Genomic DNA, 22,663 nt, shown 5'->3' with positions numbered 1-22,663 from the left:
CTGTAGCGCCTACCAGAGGGGAGGAGTTGGAACAGGTTGTGACCACGGTGTGGTGGGTCTGCAGTGATGTTGCCTGCCCGTTCCCTGAGTCTGGAGGTCTAAAAGTCCTGAATGGAGGGCAGGTTGGAACCAATGATTTTTTTTCTGCAGACTTAACTGTCCATTGTAGTCTGTCCCTGTCCTGTTTGGTGGCCGATCCAAACCAGACAGTGATGGATGTGCAGAGGACAGACTGGATCATTGCAGTGTAGAACTGAATCAGCAGTTCCTGAGGCAGGTTGAACTTCCTGAGCTGCTGGAGAAAGTACATCCTCTGCTGGGCCTTTTTGATGATTTTGTCTATGTTGGATGCCCACCTTAGGTCCTGGGAGATTGTGGAACCCAGAAATCTGTAGGTTTTCACTGCAGACACTGCGCTGTTGAGTATGGTGGGGGGGGGGGGGCAGTGTTGGGGGGCTCCTCCTGAAGTCCACTGTTTATTTCACGAAAGGACCGAGCTGTGTGAACTCTCTGCTGCAAAAATGTTATGTATCGAACTTCAAGTGTAAAACGTCATTTTGAAACAAGTCAGGAGAAAGAAAGATAAGGCTGATAAAGCTGAATCAATCCAGAGGGCAGCAGGCCAGCACGGGAAGCAAAGCAGCATGTTTACAACCTGATGTGCCGCCCAAAACCAAGATACAGGGGGCAGCCATAAAGTTGTACAGTGCATTGCTTAACACGGGAAGCCATTCTCCAATGGAGAGTATATAAAGGAGGCTTTCCTCAGCAGTTCGCAGGTCACATTTGATGGGTTACCAAATAAAGACACGGTCATCAACAGGACCAAAGAAATAACCGTTTCTGTGAGAACTGTAGAGAAATGTAGACACGGCTGAAAATGTAAGGCACCAGCAAACTCTTGCACTAAAAGATGTGTCAGTATTCAGCGTACTCCTGACAAGAGTGCGGCTGTAAAGGACGTTCTGCATCTAGCAGTGGTTACCAGATACTGTGACAAACAAAGGTCGCACAAAGTTGGTAAGAATGTTCTTTGGAGCCCTTGTAATTTTCATACATTTGCACAAATAATAGTGTGTGTGTGTGTGTGTGTGTGTGTGTAGCGCAGATCTTTCGGTATGCAGAATCTAGACGGGAGACAAGCAGTAGCAATAAATAAATAAATAGATAAACGCTCATTATGAAAGTGAACTGGCACTTGGGTCTGTGATTTTTTTTTTTAACTTTGTAAAGTGGCACGGGACATCTAAAAGTTTGCCGAACCCTGGACTAGACCATTACATTACATTACAGTCATTTAGCCGACTTACAATAAGCGCATCATTGAACGTAGGAAATCAGGAGAACTACTAGTCATCAGAGGTCATAAGTGCATCTAAACAAGCATCTAAGAGTAAAACCAGTGCTAAAGTAAAAGTGCAAGAAAGATTTTTTTAAATGAGTGAATACAATAAGTGCTAAGAGCAAGTAACAGGGTAGTAGTTCTTAAAAAGGTGTGTTTTCAACCTGCGCCGAAAGATGGGCAGCGACTCCGTTGTCCTGAGATCAGTGGGGAGTTCATTCCACCACTGTGGGGCCAGGACAGAAAAGAGCCGTGACCGGGTCGATCGGCAGCAAGGGCCTCTGAGCGACGGGGCAACCAGGCGTCCCGAGGCAGCAGAGCGAAGTGGTCGGGTGGGGGTGTAGGGCTTGACCATGGCCTGGAGATAGGAAGGAGCTGTTCCTTTCACTTCCCTGTAGACTAGCACCAGAGTCTTAAACTGGATGCGAGCAGCTACTGGGAGCCAGTGTAAATATACAACTCGGCTAGCTAGGCTACATTAGTCAAACTTTAATTTATTCTTCACTGTTCTACAGTCAAACTAAATTAATAGCAAGCCCCTCGACACATGGCCATGATAGTAATCACCCAACTTATTACGCATTTTAGCAAATTTGTTTTCAGTTTTGGAAATTGATAAAAACAATTCAGTCTACTCGACTGGGATATTTCGTGTCAATTTTGTTTTTTTTGTGGCTTTCCCCCCCCTTTTTTTCTCCCTAATTGTATCCAGCCAATTACCCCACTCTAGAGCCGCCCCGGTCACTGCTCCACCCCCCTGCCCATCTGGGGAGGGCTGCAGACTACCACATGCCTCCCCCGATACATGTGGAGTCACCAGCCGCTTCTTTTCACCTGACAGTGAGGAGTTTCACCAGGGGAACGTAGCACGTAGGAGGGTCACACAGTTCCCCCTCCTCCCTGAACAGGCGCCCTGACCGACCAGAGGAGGCGCTAGTGCAGTGACCAGGACACATACCCACATCCGGCTTCCCGCCCGCAGACACCCGACCAAGCTGGAGGTAACACGGGGATTCGAACCCACGATCCCCTTGTTGGTAGGCAATGGAATAGACCGCTATGCTACCCGGACACCCCATCATGTCACTTTTATATTTTCCCCAGTCAAATCATTAAACTGTGTTGGATCTACCATTTCTTCACGGGCAAGTAGGTTGGCCACATCATGCCTAGTGGCTACCAGCTACTGCCAAGCTGTGATTGGAGCATCAGGTGGAAAAGTATAGAGTCCAAGATTTCACTTGATTTCAGATTCCAATTGATTTAATTCATTTTCAATTAATTTCACATGGCTGGTGATCGTGATGTGTTAGCGGGACATTTTGCTGTTACAACCGTTTTATTGTAAGTCCAACTGGTTAGTGCTAGGACACAGTAACTGTGATCGCTTCCAGTGATTAAAATCTCCCTTTTTGTCACATTTCAGAATGAAATTAATTTTTGTGTATACAGCATGTACAGCAAAGCACGACTTGAATCACAAATTAAGCTACCCTGTCATCTCGATTCCTTTGTCTAAGGCAGCCGTGGGAAACAAACAAATAAGGGAAACCATTTCCCCTTGAATCCTCGAAATCGCCACCAGAAAAACCAAACAATAAATGCTTCTTTCTTTTTTTCAAGCTGTGTTGCAAGGTGCTGACAGTAATGCTGAACACGTGATGAGCAGTGCCAAGCTAATGCAATCCCAGCAACCCCCTCCCCACAGTTCCCCTTCTCTGCTCAAATGCTGGGTCAGTGCCACTGAATTCAAGTTAGCCTCGCTGTGACTGCCTCCAAACAACCAAAACGTCTGAGAGAGCGAGTGCCGTACCACGTTTTGTTCCACGTGAGACGCCATGGAGTAAGTAGTTCATACAGAACAGAAATGTCACAACCTTTGAATGTGTAAATACATACTAGCATCTGTAGCATGGTATGAATAAGAGTTTAATGATGACGCATCTTATAAAGTACACAAAGTTTATATTCATTCTGCATTATAATGGCTTTAAGAACATAACTGAAACTCTTATGTGATAGTTTATGTTGACTTATGACACCTCAGTTTTCTTGAACCACTTGAATCAATATTTCCAACAGAAGCACTTGTCGCTGTGAGACACGCTTAGGGATACATCTTAGAATCAGAAACACTTTGTCATTTCATTTCATGCACTTCCGCACATGAAATGAAACAAAACACAATTTCCCCCAGCCCACAGCAGCGCAACACAAAGACAAAAACACATATCCAGAACTACAAGAACACATATATCCAAACTAACATATATATCTAAACTAATCAAACAAACAAAAAAATCACTGTCCAGGAGAACGAACGCCAGCCAGGATGACTGTCGGAACTGCCGGTCTGCATGGGCTAGCAGTTAGCTTAGCCTGCCTCGCTTCCACGCCCTGTCAGTCTACCCTCGGTGTTATCGGAACTGCCGGTCTGCATGGGCTAGCAGTTAGCTTAGCCTGCCTCGCTTCCACGCCCTGTCAGTCTACCCTCGGTGTTATCGGAACTGCCGGTCTGTACGAGCTAGCAGTTAGCTTAGCCTGCCTCGCTTCCACATCTTGTCAGACCACCCTCGGTATTACCTCTTCAGGCACAGCTCCAGGCAGGGCCGTGGTCCCTGAGTCCACAGGACGCAGCAGACCACACTCTCCCAGTCGATCCAGCACTAGCTCTCCCAGCCATATATATATATCCCATACACATATCTTAGTATATGTGTTTTTAAATTAATGTTTTTGGTATTTAGCTGATGCTATTAACCACAGTGACTTCCATTAAGTTAGCATTTAGGGGTTTGATGTTTTTATAAAAAAACTAAAATAGGAAATATCGTTGTCAGTAGATTTGTTAGATGCCGTAGGAAGAACACATGAGAACTTTCTGTTACCAGATAAATGTCCCAGTCACTGGGCTGCTGTCACCAGCCGTGTAGGAGCCTCTCTTGTAAATATAGACAATAGCATTCAATGAGCCACATACAAGAATTATTCTACATATCTGCAGGATCCAAATGATTCCAGCACACCTTGATAGCATTCCAGATATTATCCCATGACGTTACAGTACTGTATGTTTTGCCTTTTCTGTGTTTAAATGTTCCCGTCGATGATCCATGGGGTTAAGTTGTGGTTGAGTGTGGAGGGAAAGCCATATAAGTCAAAATTTTTTGGTCTATATTGGACTTCTAGTAAATCTTTGCAAATGCTCTCATGTGTTTTGGATCATTGTACTGCTGGAAAATGAATCCTCCTCCACACCACTTTAAGCCAGAAGAGATAGCATGTCTTTGTAGAATACAGCAGTATGTCTCTTCAGTCAGTGTGTAGCTGATCTTCAACACTGCAATGGGTGAAACAGCCCCAAACCTGAATGTTGCCACCACCATGTTTGACTTTGGGTTTTATGTATTGTTGCATTACCTGTCCATGTGGCCACCATCTCACATAAGCCTGACAATTACAGCCAGAAACTTCAAATTTTTATTTTCCACAATTGTATCCGGCCAATTATCCCACTCTTCCGAGCCGTCCCGGTCGCTGCTCCACCCCCTCTGCTGATCCGGGGAGGGCTGCAGGCTACCACATGCCTCCTCCGATACATGCGGAGTCGCCAGCCGCTTCTTTTCACCTGACAGTGAGGAGTTTTGCCAGGGGGACGTAGCACATGGGAGGATCACACTATTCCCCCAGTTCCCCCTCACCCCTGGAATAGGCGCCCCGACCGACCAGAGGAGGCGCTAATGCAGCGACGAGAACACATACCCACATCGAGCTCCCCACCCGCAGACATGGCCAATTGAGTCTGTAAGGACGGCCAACCAAGCCAGGGGTAACACGGGGATTTGAAAACAGCGATCCCCGTGTTGGTAGGCAACGGAATAGACCACTACACTACACAGACATCCCTGAGAAACTTTAATTCATCTTTAATCTCTATACCAGTATCTGTCAGTGGAATTTCTGTATCTTCTGAACCATGATAACCCTCTCAGCTAGTTTCAAGATCGAAGAAATGGTTTGAAAGTTGCTACTCTTCCATAACGGCCACATCTTGCTAGTCGCTTTAAGACTAGTTTTACTAACTGTGGTAGGATATTCTTTACTCAGCTGGGTTTGACTCTTGGTTGTGGATCGCTGTTCTGTCTCACACATGTTGGTGTTCAGCTGGTGCGGTTGCTTTAGCACCGCCTGGTCGTGCCCTGAATGAAAGTGCCTTGGTTCCTGAAAATCTCTACAAGTGTGCACTGTACTGTTCCTTTGGAGACTTTCAATTTTTGCTCCCTCATGGCTCAGGAGAACAACTTCACTTCTATTTCACTAACGTCCTCTTGCGTAACTACAAATGACTGCAACAACCTTTGCAAATAAGGTGTCTTTTTTTTTCTTTTTTCAAAAAAGCCCCTGCAGTAGCAAGGGTAAGTCATAAAGGACTATATTTATTAACTGCATCAATATCTAATATGAACTGTTACAAGACCAAAACAACTCACAATGTGTATTAGCAGTGTTCAAGTATATATGTGTTAAAACTTAAATAAAAAATAAGATGTCTCTGTTGCACATGCATGCGCACGCACGCACGCATGCAAGCACGCACGCACGCACGCACACATACACTGAGTCAGAAAGGCTATTGGCTGGTCAGCTGAATTGAAGCCAGTCAGCTGAATTGAAACCAAAAGACGCCACACTGGATTATAATAATTCTTCTCATTTCTTGGTAAATGCCTTGCCAAGAAATCCTATTGGTCAGTAGTACAGACGCAAATAGTATTAAATTCCTCCTAACAAAACTCTCACACATCGTGCTTTATTAACGTTCCAGAAGGAAACCCTGCCGATTAAGGATTTTACTCCCCTCATATTAGTTCTGACAGCACCGCACCGATTTCTCAAACTGACACGTTGCTTTTTTTTCAGAACCTTTTTATGCCCGTATGTTGTAAAGATAGCGCCTGCTCGACAGTTCAAATTTCTCCAAAAAATTTTTTTTTCTTGTTTGCATAAAACCAGCTGTCCATGCAGGGTCTTTTTAAGGCGTTAACTCTGCTAACTGAGGGTCCATGTTCCATGCACGCATCTATTAACACAACTTTGGGTGGCTGGGAATGTTGAATAAATCCGACAGTGATTTCTTGTAAGAAACAAAAATAAAGAGAAACCGAGGAGGAAGTTGCAAGAATGCTCTTGGCATGAGGCCCATTGTGTGCGTTTGTTTTTGTGTACCTCTGAGACTTTTGTCATCTGGTACTCCTGCAGCTGCTGCTGGAAGCCGTAGTTTGGGCCGACGAAGGAGCGGACAGCCTTGACTGCGGACAGACACTCGTCCCAGCTGTAGCGGGTGGTGGTCATCAGGTAGGCCACTACCATGGTGGTACTTCGGGACACACCTGCCAGGCTACAGGAACAGGAAATACACGCTGGGGGATCATCATTTTACAGTAGATGGTTGTTTATCCATTCAGATAGCTGACAAAACATCACAATCAGAATCAGAAACACTTTGACATTTCATTCACTTGCGCGCATGAAATGAATCGAAATATTGTTTCCTCCAGCCCACAGCAGTGCAACACGAAGACAAAAACACATATCCAAACTACAAGAACTAAAAGAAAATATATCCAAACTAACGCATATATATCTAAACTAAACAAAACAAAAAATAAAATCACTGTCCACGAGAATGAACGCCAGCCAGGATGAGTGTCGGAACTGCTGGTCTGCGTGGGCTAGCAGTTAGCTTAGCCCGCCCCGCTTCCGTGTCCTGTCAGACCGCCCTCGGTGTTTCCTCTTCGTGCGCAGCTCTGGGCAGGGCCGTGGTCCTTGGGCCCACGGGATGCAGCAGACCAGGCTCCCTCAGCCGATCCAATGCCAGCTCTCCCACCCAGCCAGACACCTTCGACGCACCTCCCGCACTTCACACAATGACACTAAAAACACAGTCAAGGCTAGGCAAGGCCGCCGCCAGGCCGCCCTCAGTGTTATCGGAACTGCCGGTCTGCATGGGCTAGCAGTTAGCTTAGCCTGCCCCGCTTCCATGTCCTGTCAGACCGCCCTCGGTGTTTCCTCTTCGGGCACAGCTCCGGGCAGGGCCATGGTCCCTGGGCCCACAGGACGCAGCAGACCAAGCTCTCCTAGCTGATCCAGCGCCAGCTCTCCCAGCCATCAAACGAAGACAAACTTAGACGCGGACGTGGAAAAAGACACTGCATGGATGGCGAGGCCTCCGCAAGCGTGAATTCGTGCCGCCATCTTCCCACACTGGTACTGGACGAGGCCGCTGCAAACGTGAATTTGCACCGCCATCTTCCCACACTGGTACTGGACGAGGCCGCTGCAAACGTGAATTTGCACCACCATCTTCCCACACCGGCAGCAGAAAAACAAAACACACAGCTTAAGGGTATATAAAGGTTACATTATAGTTATTTCAGAAAAGTCATGAGAGCATACCAGTGAACAAGACAAGCTCCACCATTCAGACGACATTCGTGGATGAAGCTGATGCACTCTTTAAAATGCTGAGACCTGGAAAAATAACAAAAACCACAGCTGAACGTAGGAAACATCTAATCCAAAGGCCTACTGCTCTAATGGCTGATGCAGAATACACGGTCCATAATATCAGGGTTCCCGACCTTTTTAGGTAATGTTTTTTCCAGAACTTTTCAAGGACATTTTCTATGACATTTGCTTGGACGTACATGACAGCTGTTGCTGACATGTATTAACGATCAGTGGAAGCCTCGACGGTCTCTAAAGGGACTGTGTAATTTTTGGCCGGTGACTGAACACACTGCCCAAACTTCAAACACGGACGTGACATCTCAGCCACTAGCAATGTGGATAAATACATGCGACCTCAGCCAGTGAAAACATGATTTTGTAACCTACCATCACAATTTTCCATGACCTCAACCACATTTCCAGGACATTTGATCAATTTTATAATTCTCCAGGTGTTGTCTGTGACTGGAAAAATAGTCTATGAATTTCCAGAATTTTCTAAGAATACATGGGAACCCTGAATAAGTCATTTTATGCCTCAGCGGAAGAATTTAGCGACTGCACAACTTTGAACAAGCAGCTGACATTATTAATGGACATTACTGGTTCAGATCAGGACATAAGCTTCTGTATCAGGTGGCAAGGTGGTAAGAGAGCTAAAGAGCTATAAAAAGATTTCAGGTCAGACATAATGGGATGTGAGAAAGGACGGTATGAACTGAAACCCCTATGATGGGGCTCCCACTGAAAGATAATCCAGATCTACACAACTACTTTCTAAACTGCACTTCCAGCCAGCTTTGACTTGGATGAAATAAAAACATTTATCCTCTCAAATATCTAAAATTAGAGATTGCAGAAATGCTCAGGCCGACGATGCTCTTTGGACTAAAATTGACGGCAAAACAGGTGAAGCTAACCTTTTTACACAAGCTAGTGTAACCAGAGCCCACTAAACAATGCTATTTAAAACTACCAGGAACCAGTGGTGTGTTGCACAATGCAGTGCATGGTTGATAGATGTCTCCTGAGGAGCAGTGGCTGGTTACTCAATAAGCTTCAACAGACTGGAGCTAAAATAGATGGATTGCCACTTGTCTTCTTTCTTTTTCTTTTTTTCTTTTCCCTGAGACCCAACTCCTCTTTAAAAGAAGTCACCATCAGCACTTCATTCTGCCTTTCTAGCCCAGAGGTTTCCGGTTGTCCTGTTAAATGTGCAGAAAATGTTTCTTGTGGCAGTGAGCTGAGGTTTGAATCACATGTATTCTTGAAAAAAACAACAGATATTAAAAGTCATCTTTTTCATAAAGACAAAGGAATAACTGCTTTTCTTAATAAGCAATTGTCTGTAAAATTCTTGTGGTACAGACATTTTAAAACCTAAATTTACATGTATTCAATTAATTAATTAATAATTTATATATTATAAATCAAATTATTATAATTATCAGATTAATGCCGACATAGATGTAGTCAAAGATTATAACCTAAATAAAAATCTATGAGAGCCAATGTTACCAGCACAGCAAGAAATAAAGGAAACCTCAGCTCACTTACCAGTTTTTAACGTGGCTCTAATGTGAGGCTTTAATGTGAACATGTCTGGCATAATAATGCATGTAATTCTAAATTTTTCTAAAGAAAACACTTATCAGCGGTGTTTCCGTTAACTTTAACTTTTCTAAATGTATGGAAATGGCAGGTTTTAAAGGGAGCTGAAAGTTTCCAAAGAGTTTCAAACAGTTATGGCGGCTACAAACATTGTGGCGTTCCCCCATGGTCCCCACTGTAGCACTTACACTTGAGAGGGGACATTTAGGCCTGGCTAGTGATGAAAACAGCACAGTGACAGTTGGCCCCACCACTCGGATCAGTGGGAGCAGGGATTGTGACAGAGGGGGTTTATTAAAGCCTCTGGGTGGTCGAGGCCAACAGCCAGATGTCACAGCGAGGTTTCCTTCCTCTGCTGCCTCAGGGAAGGGAGCTTGATTGCGACAGGGGTCAGACACCTTCAACCCAACCCAATCAGCAACATCCAACCGTACACCCACCCTCAGTCCTCGCTGACCTCCATTCCACCCTACTCCATTCTCCTGTCTGTCTGTCTGTCTGTCTGTCTGTCTGTCTGTCTGTCTGTCTGTCTGTCTGTCTGTCTGTCTGTCACCTCAGAGCCCCTCAACTTCTGGAAGTGGAGGAGTCCAAGTTAGCAGAGGCTGAAATCTTTCGAACCCTGCGGAGTTAAAACTCTTCACCTCACCACAGCAGTCCTCATTCAGAAAATCCAACTGTTTCTCTCTACTCACACTAAAGAATTCGAGGGGGAAAAAAAACGTTAGTTGGTTATTATGAGTGATGCTGTAAATCAGTGGTGGGCAGAAAGCTCCTTTCTGTGTGTTTTGCCCCTCTCCCTCTCTCTTTTCAAAGCTTTCTCAATTCTTTACGACTTTAAGAAGATGAGTAATATAACTGTTTCTCCTCGACTGTCACGCCCTGTGACCACAATCTGGAAGGCTACAGTGGACAAGTGTTGGTGAAACCACACTGCGTTACTCATAATGGCTTCACAAATTCATATGCACAATGGTAAATAAATAAATAAATAAATAAGACAGCGTTTGAACGACTGTAAGTGTGTATCTGTGTTTGTATACCCACAGGTTCTGGCTGGATGCATCAGCTGCATGGATACACAAGTAGGTCATGTCCTATAAAAGATACACAAACAACACAAATGAGTGTTTTACAACACTGCTGGGTTTTTACCCTTTTTTATCATGATCCCTTGACGTGGCATGTGATGACCAAATGACTCACCACAACGTTATGTTGAAATATTATATATATAAACCATGTTCACAATATTACTCCATTAATCTTCTTGCCATTCCTCAGTCATCCTCACAAACCCTAAGCACAAAACCCAATGGCTCATTTGCATAACTGTGCCCGTTATGACCTGAAATATACTCTTTCTTTGAGTCTTCCTCTACAGTCGTTATATTTGCCAGTTGTATTCATTGGCTGCTGAAGCTCGTAGAAGTGATGCTCATCCTGTTGCCTCGCTTATTTCAACATTTTCTTGCCTAAATGACATAATCTAAATTGGTCAAAGACGAAGAATTCCAGATCTACGATACTTCCTGGACCGTGAGGTGTTGACGTAGACGGACCAACAAAACACATCTCAAATCAAGATTCAACAGCTTTTCCAAGAAACGGGGGGTCATAGAACACTCCTGAATGAAAGCAGGAACCGCCATTTATTTTGTAAATGGCAGTTTATATGACTGACACCGTTTAATTAAAAAGTTGTGAACACCCAGCTCTTTAACCTTGATTATGCCTTTGTATCTTCTTATTTAAAGCTGAGTTTCATATGTCAATACAGCCTAATCATACACACACTAACCTCTGACCTCTACAGCCGCTCATCCAAGGCCTTTAAGGTCTCTTTTTGACTATAAATCATCACTACCCCCATGTGGCCACAAGGCCACATTACAAATACAAATGTTCTCTTCCCCACAGCTCAAATTGTCAACACCACTTTCTACTGACATGATCAAGGACAAAATACACAGATCATTCTGTACCTAGATTTTAGAAGATCCAAAAATTGTTTGACGTGTGATATCCTGGGGTGAAGACATCAAATAACACCAGGACCTTGCAACTTACCTCAAACACAGGCTTAGCATTGTTGTACACTGAGAGGATATGAGTAATGCCATTCTGAGACAGACTCTCTCTGTTTTCTGCATCTGGGACAAAAAAGGAAAAATTTTACTGGAATCCAGTCAATGAATTCCCCACCCCACCCACCCAAAAAACACATTTATCCATGCACCCTCCCTCAAACATACAAGCAATTCAAAGGAAGGCGCTTTAAGTTGTTGGTTGTCCTTAAGAATCTGCAATAGATGCAGTAGGACGGACCTCCAACCCTTTAGTCCTGTCACAGACTATTTTTAGACACTATGCTTTGGCCAGCTATCAAGGCCATCATCAGAGATGCTAAACTTAGAAATGTGCAGATGCCATATTATCTTGCCTGACTGGGGGGGGGGGGGCACACAGTAACTGTTGCTGACTTGATCTATATATTGCTGTGTTGCTTTACTAAGACCTTAATTTCCTTTTTACTCCTCTATTCAATGAAGCTTTGATACTGTTTTACTCCTACTTATGGATTAAACCCTTGTCTGACAGCAGAAGAAACCAAAAGTTGTGGCTAGCATGCAAATATGGTAAAAGACCTTTACCAACAGATACTATAGCATCAGTACCTTTAACTCAAGTTTAGCCGTGTTTTATTTGATTGGAGGACGGGAAGATCGATAGCCCCTATGGTTTTGTTTCTCTTATAATTACCATGTATTACCATAGGTTTTAGTAACTTAGTCAAAAACAATCCTCTTCAGAAATGCAACCTTAAATATGAAGTGATGAATTTAATACATTGAAAGTCTGGTGATATTCCACTGGATAAGTCCCACACCCCCAACCCCCTCCGCCTTTAATCACTGCATGCATTAAGGACCTACTATAAAGTGTCTAATTTTCTTGAGGATTGTAAACCTGACCATAATGGAGTTGAATCATGTTTTTCTCACCTCTTATATTTCCAAGGTAGAGCCCATCAACAACCTGTGAAGCAGCAATTACAGACATGTTGGGATGCAGGTTTGATTTTGCTTCGAGTCCAAGCTTCAAAACTCATGAAAAGCACAAATGTACTGGACACAGCCAAAATAGATTTAGGAGTTAAGGCTTGAATCCTGAGGCACAAGGGGGGGGGGGATCTGCCAGGAAAGGAATTATTTCTGTTACCCATAGATGGCCTGAAGCGATCATGCGTTATTATCAGGACCAAGTGATGAGTGGCAAGCAGCCTCTGTCCTGCATTACTGTAACATTTTGAGATTTACAGCAAGCATAAGCCTTTTTTTCTGATGAAGATCTAATCCCAGATTTACAGTTAAAAGATTTTAAGATCAACCGAAAAAGCCTATGGGATGTAGGTTGGTGGGCTTCACTAGTTGATCTTAAGATCATCTGGTTGCCATGTACTTGCATTACTTCCCCTGTTGCCAGTAGGGATTCTGCACTTTGCTCAAACATTGGTTTGTGGAACGAATGCACGGTGACACGTGGGCTTTCGCCCTGGCCTTCCAACTGACTGTTTCATTTAGCAGACACTTTTATCCAGAGCCACGTACATCTGAGAGTTAATACAGCACAAGCAAGGATCTGGTCAGGAGGGGACAACGCAAGCAAGTGTAAAAAAAAAAAAACAACTTGGTTCAAGTCCGATAGGACGTAGGTGTCAACAGGCAGGCAAAGCTGCATCCTTCCGGATGAGGCAAGGTCTCCACACTCACTATGGAGCCCTGCTGCCTTTGCTTTGGTCGAGTTCCCACTAACTGGGTGTAGCACAAATCCAGATGTGGTTATTACACATTCTGAAACATGTCATGGTTTTCCCCAGAAACTCCCATCCCCCCAACATTAGCAGCGGCTAAGCTCTCCCGGCGGGAAGCGCATCATACAGTCAGCGCATCCTCCCTCTCCATGACGACAGAGGCCTCCTCTCCTTACCGTAAAGCAGTGTTTCTCAACCCTGTCCTCAAGGAACCCCTACCCTGCATATTTTCTTTGCAACCCTGAATAGGTACCCGTTTGTAGTTATTCAACCAATCAGGAATGACATTTGTCAGACGTTGAACACCTTGCATAATTAAGTGCTGCGAGATGATTGGTCGAGTAAGTACAAGCAGGGCTACCTATGCAGGGTTGCAATGAAAACCTGCAGGGTAGGGGGGTCCCTTGAGGACTGGGTTGAGAAACACTGGTCCAAGCCGTGCGATAAGAGCACCGCGGAAACGGATGAAACCGACCTAGTCGTAACTCTGCCGGTGACGTACGCGGAAGCTGCTTCTGGTTTATTTACAAACAGCCGCGTTACAATGTATCGACGTGTCACGTGACTCGCCCCGCCGCGTAGTAGCCTAGCTATTCCACGCCCGGGCGAGTCGTTTGGTTGGGGTTAGCTACTACGTTCGCCTCCTGCAAAAAAAGAAAAATCACACTTGCACGGATAAAAGTGATCGTTGGCAAAACAAAAGCCTACCTTGTTCATCCCGTTGCCCATGACGACTGGAAATCCGAACGGTTCGTTGGCGGCTACTCTGGCGTCGGGACCGGCGGCGGATACAACATTGACTTGAAGCGACCGGGCGAGGCGGGGCGGACAACGAGCTCCGAGCCCCTCTGGAGGTAACTGGATATCCTGTGCTGGAACCAAGCTATCTATTGTTCGACGGCATCGTGAAGTTCAGGATGTTGGTGTCGTACAGACTGAGCACAGTCCCCCCCCCCCCCAAGCCTTGTTTGTCATAAGTTACTAGTTCCGTCTGAGACGCCCTTCTTCCGGGTTGTTTTCCTCCTCCTCCTCCTCCTTTTTTCTTTTCCTGAGCGTGGTGATGACGTCACGCCAGCGGTTCCCACTGATGTCGGCGAGACGTCGCAATTGATCCGCTGTGCCCTATAACTTGGTGGGCCGCTGAGCAATTTACCGAAGTGGCTGATGGATATGAGCACATTGTAGCGAATTCGGGGGACAACGCAACCGCGGGAACTGCCGCGGCCGGGAAGCGAACCCGTATCGCCCGCACCGCAGGAGGCATCGCTGACCGCTGCTAGTGTTTCTCAACCCAGTCCTCAAGGGAATCCCTATCCTGCAGGTTTTCATTGCAACCCTGCATAGGTAGCCCCTGCTACCTATGCAGCACTTAATTATGCAAGGTGTGCAACGTCTGACAAATTTCATTGCTGATTGGTTGAATAACTACAAACATTGAGGGTTGCAAAGAAAATATGCAGGATAGGGGTTCCTTGAGGACAGGGTTGAGAAACACTGCGCTAGACTAAAGGGTCAGACCCGCGAGCCAGCGGCCAGCGTGTCTTCTTATCCATGCACGTTACAGTATGAATAAGTGTGGACTTTGTCCGTCCCGAGGACAAGGTGACCTGAGTCGCTGCAAGCGTTGCGCGCCTCTTGAAACTCGACGACCCAATTTGACCAGACCATTCATCCACCTTTTTTTTCCTCTTTGTACCCAGCCTAATTAGGACCATTTGGTTCTACCAAATTATTCAAAGGTTCCCAAACACATTCTGCAAATTGCTCATTGGATTAATTGCCATGCAAACGGTGACCTAGTTTGTGCCACAGATATGGTAATATTGTTGGTGGCAATCTGAAGGCAGAATGATCATTTAATACCAACGTTCCCAAACACCTTCTCATCATCCAATGGGGCTCTTCTCCATTCCAAACCCCTTCAATAACCTTTTATAATAAACATTTTGGTTGAAAACAATTGTTGAATGACTGAGTGACTTGTGTTGGCTTCATCACTTCTTGTAGCTCTTGAAAAAGGCCTCAGAACCAGGGCATTAAACCTCAAAAGTGTGAATAAAATGGCACAAGATAATGGCAGATTATAGTATGCATGGAAAAGTTTCACAGATTACCCAAACCTAACCAACCTAGGTTCCAGACCAGTCTTCCTGGGCTACACTGAAACAACCAACAGGTGGCAAGGAAACCACAGTACTGATAAAGTCAGGTCTGAGAAGCACTCGTGGGGAAACAGGAATTTTTATTCTCATTTCTATAGTACATTGACCTTAAGAGGAAGAGGCCTTCCAAAATGCAGACTGAATGAACATGAACAACTGATAAATACAGAGATATTGGTATGCTTGGGTTGGTCTGGTTTGGGGGTTGTTTTTTTTTTTAAGTGTAGGTCATGGTCCCTCTGAAAGGTTTATTTCTTCCACTGCTTATTCTCGTAGTCCCACTTGGCTGAGAAGCCCTCAACTGGATTGATCCTCATATCAAGCATCCTCTGCAGCTCTTTCTGTTTGTACTCTGGGTCAAACGTGTGTGGGACAGGTCCGTACACTGCAGAGGGATAAAAACAAAGTCAGGCAATGAGCTGGTTTCAACTGTAACTCAACTATTCTTGTGGCCCATGACCATTAATGTTGTGCACTTATACTTTAGGAATGGAAAACCTGACATTTAGAATCTAAACAATTTGCAAAACAGGTGTATCAACACACCAGACAAATATAACTTGCACCCCATTGACCCAAGAAATCAGAAACACTGTCATTTCATTTCATGCACATGAAATGAAATTAAACATCTAAAGGAGTTGAACCAAGTGCAACTGGACTTGGTACATATAGACCAAGTCCAGTTGCACTTGATTCAACTCCTTTGGATAACCATGACCTGGATGAATGAGAACATTCACAGACATGAAATGAAACATCGTTTTCCCCAGCCCACAGCAGTGCAACACAAAGACAAAAACATATATCCAAGAACTACAAGAACACATACACTACCGTTCAAAAGTTTGGGATCACCCAAACAATTTCGTGTTTTCCATGAAAAGTCACACTTATTCACCACCATATGTTGTGAAATGAATAGAAAATAGAGTCAAGACATTGACAAGGTTAGAAATAATGATTTGTATTTGAAATAAGATTTTTTTTACATCAAACTTTGCTTTCGTCAAAGAATCCTCCATTTGCAGCAATTACAGCATTGCAGACCTTTGGCATTCTAGCTGTTAATTTGTTGAGGTAATCTGGAGAAATTGCACCCCACGCTTCCAGAAGCAGCTCACACAAGTTGGATTGGTTGGATGGGCACTTCTTTGAGCAGATTGAATTTCTGGAGCATCACATTTGTGGGGTCAATTAAACGCTCAAAATGGCCAGAAAAAGAGAACTTTCATCTGAAACTCGACAGTCTATTCTTGTTCTTAGAAATGAAGGCTATTCCATGTGAGAAATTGCTAAGAAATTGAAGATTTCCTACACCGGTGTGTACTACTCCCTTTAGAGGACAGCACAAACAGGCTCTAACAGGTACTATTTAATGAAGATGCCAGTTGGGGACCTGTGAGGCGTCTGTTTCTCAAACTAGAGACTCTAATGTACTTATCTTCTTGCTCAGTTGTGCAACGCGGCCTCCCACTTCTTTTTCTACTCTGGTTAGAGCCTGTTTGTGCTGTCCTCTGAAGGGAGTAGTACACACCGGTGTAGGAAATCTTCAATTTCTTAGCAATTTCTCGCATGGAATAGCCTTCATTTCTAAGAACAAGAATAGACTGTCGAGTTTCAGATGAAAGTTCTCTTTTTCTGGCCATTTTGAGCGTTTAATTGACCCCACAAATGTGATGCTCCAGAAACTCAATCTGCTCAAAGAAGTGCCCATCCAACCAATCCAACTTGTGGGAGCTGCTTCTGGAAGCGTGGGGTGCAATTTCTCCAGATTACCTCAACAAATTAACAGCTAGAATGCCAAAGGTCTGCAATGCTGTAATTGCTGCAAATGGAGGATTCTTTGACGAAAGCAAAGTTTGATGTAAAAAAAATCTTATTTCAAATACAAATCATTATTTCTAACCTTGTCAATGTCTTGACTCTATTTTCTATTCATTTCACAACATATGGTGGTGAATAAGTGTGACTTTTCATGGAAAACACAAAATTGTTTGGGTGATCCCAAACTTTTGAACGGTAGTGTATATCCAAACTAACACATATATCTAAACGAGAAAAAAAACTGTCCAGGAGAACGAACACCAGCCAGAAAGACAATATATTCCAATTATTATTCATAAGACATACCAAACTTTCTCTGCCAAAGAACAACCAGGCCAGTTAAGCCAACAAAGAAGAAGATCCCAGCAATGACTGATTTCCACTCTGAGGTACCCTGGTTCATCTCAGCAAAGCTCTGTTTGAAGCTGATGCGGTACACTGTAGATATCAAATACACACTGTTAGATGAGAAAATCTACTACAAAAATTGTTTTAAATCATTATGACATTAGTAAAAGCCAAATTCCCTATTACGTACTGGCAAAAAACTCAATTATCAGTATGACAGATGATAATGAATAATGTAAAAGCATCTGGGGAATGAGTTCAGTACAGTGAAGCCTTACATGCAATCTTCTCATCATTAGAGAGAGAGGCCCAGGAGCCCTTCTCCTTTTCCTTCAGGGAGACTTGCTCAGGGCTCAGGTTCTGCACATACTGGATGTCAGGCAGGGGGTTCTCCCTCCTGTCAAAATAAGAGGGGAGGGTATATTCCTCTACCTTGGCAACACCTGTAGGAGACAAAATAAAAAGACTCAGTAATTTAGGTTTGCAAAGAACTGTGATTTGTTCAACATGACCCCAAAAAAAATCATCAAAAAAAATCTAGTCCATAACAGAAATGTAAGCACGATTTTTGCAAAATACAATGCAGGCTTAAAATTTGGTGCTCATTTTACTGGCTGCTGCTGGTAAACTGAGGTTAAAGATGATTCAAGAGTTTTATTTGTCACGTACACGCAAGTACAAGTCCCGAGTGCAGTGAAGTGAAAAAAGGTACGAGCTCCGAAATGTGCGAACAACAAAGTACAGAGTTGTGGCAGCAGAGTTGTGACAGCAGTCATTCTATCCTCTCAACCCCAATTGTGATCACTTGCGGCATGACTAGAATTTAAACATTGCCAGAACTGGTCAACGTTATCTGGCTTTACTGACATTGGTCAATACAAAATTATTTAACTGGCAGGTTGATCGAATATAATGCTTGAACGAATTAAATGAGTCATCTTAGTTGCAACAATCCCCCTTTCTCAATGAGGATCAACTGTACACAACAGAGACCTTCACACTAAAAATACCTTACGTGCCCTCCATCTATGACGCTATCAAAACGGCCAAGATTAACCATACAGTGCATTGATTTCCCAGGACACTTTACTCCACCCTGTCTGTAAAACACAGTCGTTGATGTCTTTGCCCCGTGCAGGCAAACAATTTAGATCTTTTGATCTGTATTAAGTTGACATGTCACACGATGCTTACCATGTCCACCTCGTAGACACACTGAGGTGGAGATGGCACGTTTGCCAACGAGACGCAGGGCTCTGGCGGCTAGCATTCTGCGGGAAAGAGCACAGTGAATTCAGCACAATCATAAAAACATGTTTATTGTGTGCATGTTTACATGTCAAACACCGTCAGACTTTCGTTCAAAAAAAAAATGTCGGTCACAAAATTTAAACGGTTTTTAACATACCACCTAAAAGTATTACCAGTTTGCCGGCCGGTTAAATGTAAAGCACTTTTGATGTTAACCCCGCACGCGAAATGTGATTTGATTGACACAAATCGTCAATAATCGATACGTGTAATGACATGTTGACAATTGTTCTCCCGCACAGAGAAATCATTTGCAGTCAACACTAAGCTAACTGCTAAATCATTTGCAGTCAACACTAAGCTAACTGCTAGCACAAGGTCACAGTGCCCGGAGCTACACAATCGCTTCCCGTTTGCGCTAGTGCTACTATATCTCCTTTGTAATAAATACCACTGTATTTACATGATCAAGTAGTAAACTGTAGTTACATATGAAGCAAATGCAACGCTGAAGGATTCCTCGCGAACGGTTAGCTCGAAGCTAACGACAACTAACCGGCCGGACTGCCCTCGATTTCCTCTCCCTCCCTGCCGTTGGGTCAATGTCACCTCGATTCATACGGCAAGAGCCGACCGAACTCGGAACATCCATAAAACTTACCTAAATTTAATGTCTGAACGGCAATTATCTTTCAGGATATTCCAGTACAGAAATAAAGTATGCAAGAAATAAAAACCTACTGCCTTTCTCTGTCGCTTGCGCCGATGCACCGACTGTACAACGTAAAGTAAGCGTGACTGCGAGCGGAAATACGTCACCAGAGCTAAACGGAAACGGTCGTGACACGCGTTCGCTTTTTTTTTTTTTACGACTATATTTCGCTTTACGACATCGCCGGTGCAAAGCAACGAGGGGAAGGATAAGCTCTTCCACAGACGGGGGTGGTTAGACACGGGGGGGTATTTCCTTGGATATGAAATATTTTTTATATTTACAAACTCCGAGCTTTCCACGCAGCTGTTAGACGGGCGACTGTCGTTCGCGTACTCTGGTAGCAAGCGTTTTGCCGTCATAGATAGCCATCCTCGCCTGGGCATGCTATAGCTATCGGTAGCGGCAGTAGCGCAATAGTAAAGCTAGCAAACGGATCTGACAGGAATCTGATCTCACCTCCTCGGGTGTAAACATGCCTATTATACTGACAACTCAGGCGTACTGCAAAATGCTTTTACATGCTGCAAAATATCCTCATTGCTCTGTGAATGGATTGCTGGTTGCAGAGAAGGCGAAAGAGAAAAAGAAAGACGGCCCCTCTGCCCCAGTGCTGTGTGTTGACTGTGTTCCGCTATTCCACGGTACACTTGCTCTGGCACCGATGCTAGAGGTAGCCCTAACACTGGTGAGTAGATGTTTAGTATTGCAAATGTCATACTTAAGATAACGTGCGCTTGCCTAGATTACCCGACTGCAGCTTTCATATACTGTCATATTCCCTCAGATTGATACTTGGTGCAAAGAGAATAAATATGTCATTGCTGGGTATTATCAAGCCAATGAACGCACAAAGGACTTCAGGTACTGCAGCTAAAGCTTACTCTGCACCCCAGTGTTCCCATATAACCGCCAGTTATTTCTCAGATGCAGAGCTATGCCAGTATTTCTTTACATTTCTCGCTCATTCGGTTTTGCATGGGTTTCTGTCCTACAGACCCAACCAGGTTGCAGAAAAAGTTGCTGCCAGAATTTCAGAAAACTTCAGTGAAGCTGCGATTGTGATGGTAATACTGACTATTTGAGGCTTGTGTTAAAGCCGTATAGAAGCGATCTTTCACAGCCACACAGAATTAACTTTAATTTCTGTGCCTTTTTATTTTTCAGGTGGACAACAATAGATTGACAGTGAGCTGTTTAGAACCAATTGTGCTCATCTACGACCATCATGAAAACAAGTGGAAAAGCAGAGATGTCAATTCGTAAGTGTTTCTATTTGAAGTACTCTATCGAGCTCTACTGCTACCTATGAGGTAGAACTGGGTAATGACCATATTCCTAACCTAAACTAACATTTCATTTTACACCAAAAAGGGAATGTTTGTTATGATTCACTAGAATGTACTTTGCCAACTGTTACCTGGCACTAGGGCTACTCTTCAACTGGTCACACCTCATGTGCCACAAATGTGCAGCATGACTTCATGAACAAGCATTGTTAACGAGTTTTGTCAACTAAAAAAAGTTAATTGGCAGAAACTAATGATTTTTGATTAGTCACAATTGCAGTGAAAAACAATTGGCTACCAAACTGCACTTTTTCCTCAAGCCAAAAATATTACTTCATCACAAGATGTACTGCCAAACTCTTAATGTGTGGCTAAATTATATAGAAGCCTCTAGCAGTTCTCTCATTGCACACTGGTTTGTCTTTCTCAGTAACCTGCAGTGGTCAAGATAAACATTTTAAATTGTTGGACATATTTTGGAGGGTTTTGTTTTTTATGTTGGTCTATGTTCCAGTGACTGTTTTGAGGACTGGTATGAGGCACAGAAGATTACGTCGGCTCTGCTAGAAGGCAGGTCCTACGAGAACTTGATTGACTTTGACAATCACCTTGATGACCTGAGGAATGACTGGACCAACCCTGTGATCAACAAGTCTGTTTTGGATCTGTGCTAAGACTCTGTCTGAACTGTCCTGGACACAGACAAAGATACAGCTGCCAATACAACATGCATGATGTGACCCTATGTGTGGTACAGGGATACAAAGTGCTTAATGCGAAGTCTTTGTTCCAGTCTTGATAAACCACATTTAGGACAACTTCTGGGGCACCGACCTTTTAGGCCAAGATCTCTTAAGGGCAAGCACGATACATGCACTGATGACATGTGTTTACTTCCTCAGTGGGGGACACTGAAGGGATTTAGGCAATTTGTCTCAGAATGACACTATTTTAAATTCCTTGTTTTCTGCAATGGTTTGTTTATAGTTGTGTGTGTAACTTTTAATTTCAGAGATTTTAATTAAACATGTCTTTTCAGGGTTACTAGCCATATTGAGATATAATTATGATAAATTATTGAATTTGAGATAATTTTGCTACTGACTTATGAGTAGCATAATATATTTGCTTCCCTTTTTTAGGTTTTGTTTGTTCCTGTCAAAGGAATCAAAATTTACATACATTAGCCCTACAGCCTTTGATGGTGTGCTTAGTATTTATGAGCATTAGTAGTTCAACCCCACAACTTAGATTTTTAAAAAAGGCGACGCTTCTGATTCTATGACATCACAAATCCTCTCGGGCTTAATTGGCAATGAATAAACGGTTGACTCACTCAAAGTTTTATATTTTATATTCAACTGACCTTAATTTTTGTATGTATAGTTATACGGAGTTAGAATTCCATATGGTAATCTTCTAATTAGTACAGCCTTAGAAGCTCTCGTTAATATCAAACAATTGGTTGTCTTATTTTTAGCTTTGGGAGAGACTTGTTTATGTTCACAAATCTAGATCAAGTTGTCCAAAAACAAAGACATGAATTCTGTTTTACGAAGGAAGCTTACTTTAGGAATAATCAGTGTGTATTTATGATTAACTGACCTGAGCTAAGTCTTGCCATCCAGTAAGTTATGATTTAAGATGCTTTATATAATGATACTTAAATAACTTTGTATTTGAAATTAGATTTAAGATAATTACTGTGCAATATATGAGACCATATATTTGTTTTGTTTTTGTTTGTTTTGTTTTTTTACAAAAATTGTATGAATAGAATGTACAATTAAAACAACTTTT

The 22,663-nt window shown here is 43.4% G+C and overlaps 3 protein-coding genes and 1 long non-coding RNA gene across 7 annotated transcripts in view; 2 read left to right on the top strand and 2 right to left on the bottom strand.

Annotated features, from left to right (window-relative positions):
• LOC130111124 (uncharacterized) overlaps positions 1 to 10,467 on the top strand; it is a 31,112-nt gene extending 20,645 nt beyond the window's left edge. The window contains exons 2-3 of the long non-coding RNA XR_008810145.1: positions 6,602 to 6,697; positions 10,022 to 10,467. This is a non-coding gene — a long non-coding RNA (uncharacterized LOC130111124). The remainder of the gene's footprint in view (positions 1 to 6,601; positions 6,698 to 10,021) is intronic.
• The window catches only part of dusp22a (dual specificity phosphatase 22a), a 33,501-nt gene extending 19,167 nt beyond the window's left edge, over positions 1 to 14,334 (bottom strand). Inside the window, exons 1-6 of one of the 2 annotated variants that reach the window (XM_056278170.1) lie at positions 13,983 to 14,330; positions 12,466 to 12,499; positions 11,531 to 11,613; positions 10,508 to 10,557; positions 7,799 to 7,873; positions 6,569 to 6,740 (exon numbers count right to left, since the gene is read on the bottom strand). In XM_056278170.1, the coding sequence (XP_056134145.1) occupies positions 6,569 to 6,740; positions 7,799 to 7,873; positions 10,508 to 10,557; positions 11,531 to 11,613; positions 12,466 to 12,499; positions 13,983 to 14,003 (435 nt within the window). In that variant the 5' untranslated portion in view covers positions 14,004 to 14,330. Of the gene's footprint in view, positions 1 to 6,568; positions 6,741 to 7,798; positions 7,874 to 10,507; positions 10,558 to 11,530; positions 11,614 to 12,465; positions 12,500 to 13,982 lie in introns of both variants that reach the window. The other variant, XM_056278171.1, reaches the window with a different exon arrangement.
• A 1,165-nt stretch (positions 14,335 to 15,499) lies between these two features.
• LOC130111451 (cytochrome c oxidase subunit 4 isoform 1, mitochondrial) lies at positions 15,500 to 19,684 on the bottom strand. 2 transcript variants are annotated; one of them, XM_056278646.1, is made up of 5 exons: positions 19,604 to 19,684; positions 18,806 to 18,882; positions 17,890 to 18,054; positions 17,570 to 17,701; positions 15,500 to 15,821 (listed from the first exon to the last, which is right to left on the bottom strand). In XM_056278646.1, the coding sequence occupies exons 2-5, from the start codon at positions 18,879 to 18,881 to the stop codon at positions 15,685 to 15,687; spliced, it is 510 nt and encodes a 169-aa protein (XP_056134621.1). In that variant the 5' UTR covers position 18,882; positions 19,604 to 19,684; the 3' UTR covers positions 15,500 to 15,684. The 2 variants fall into 2 exon arrangements, with proteins under 2 accessions (XP_056134621.1, XP_056134622.1); XM_056278647.1 differs by having other exon boundaries at positions 19,524 to 19,655.
• Positions 19,685 to 19,763: 79 nt separating this feature from the next.
• emc8 (ER membrane protein complex subunit 8) lies at positions 19,764 to 22,663 on the top strand. Of its 2 annotated transcripts, none has more exons than XM_056278970.1 (5): positions 19,764 to 20,262; positions 20,362 to 20,438; positions 20,572 to 20,641; positions 20,742 to 20,836; positions 21,378 to 22,663. In XM_056278970.1, the coding sequence occupies exons 1-5, from the start codon at positions 20,050 to 20,052 to the stop codon at positions 21,535 to 21,537; spliced, it is 615 nt and encodes a 204-aa protein (XP_056134945.1). In that variant the 5' UTR covers positions 19,764 to 20,049; the 3' UTR covers positions 21,538 to 22,663. The 2 variants fall into 2 exon arrangements, with proteins under 2 accessions (XP_056134945.1, XP_056134946.1); XM_056278971.1 differs by having other exon boundaries at positions 21,294 to 21,404.

This window comes from Lampris incognitus, chromosome 4 (genome assembly GCF_029633865.1).
Source record: "Lampris incognitus isolate fLamInc1 chromosome 4, fLamInc1.hap2, whole genome shotgun sequence".
Lineage (NCBI taxonomy): Eukaryota > Metazoa > Chordata > Actinopteri > Lampriformes > Lampridae > Lampris > Lampris incognitus.
Note: the sequence above shows the minus strand (reverse complement) of the source record. Positions and strands in the feature narration are given on the sequence as shown.

Coding starts and splice junctions, on each gene's coding strand:
- LOC130111451 (XM_056278646.1), bottom strand. CDS start 18,881: ATGCTAGCCGCCAGAGCCCTGCGTCTCGTTGGCAAACGTGCCATCTCC. Junction 18,055..18,805: donor GTGTCTACGAGGTGGACATG/GTAAGCATCGTG, acceptor TGTCTCCTACAG/GTGTTGCCAAGGTAGAGGAA. Junction 15,822..17,569: donor TCTTTGGCAGAGAAAGTTTG/GTATGTCTTATG, acceptor ATCCCTCTGCAG/TGTACGGACCTGTCCCACAC.
- emc8 (XM_056278970.1), top strand. CDS start 20,050: ATGCCTATTATACTGACAACTCAGGCGTACTGCAAAATGCTTTTACAT. Junction 20,263..20,361: donor TAGAGGTAGCCCTAACACTG/GTGAGTAGATGT, acceptor ATATTCCCTCAG/ATTGATACTTGGTGCAAAGA. Junction 20,439..20,571: donor GAACGCACAAAGGACTTCAG/GTACTGCAGCTA, acceptor TCTGTCCTACAG/ACCCAACCAGGTTGCAGAAA.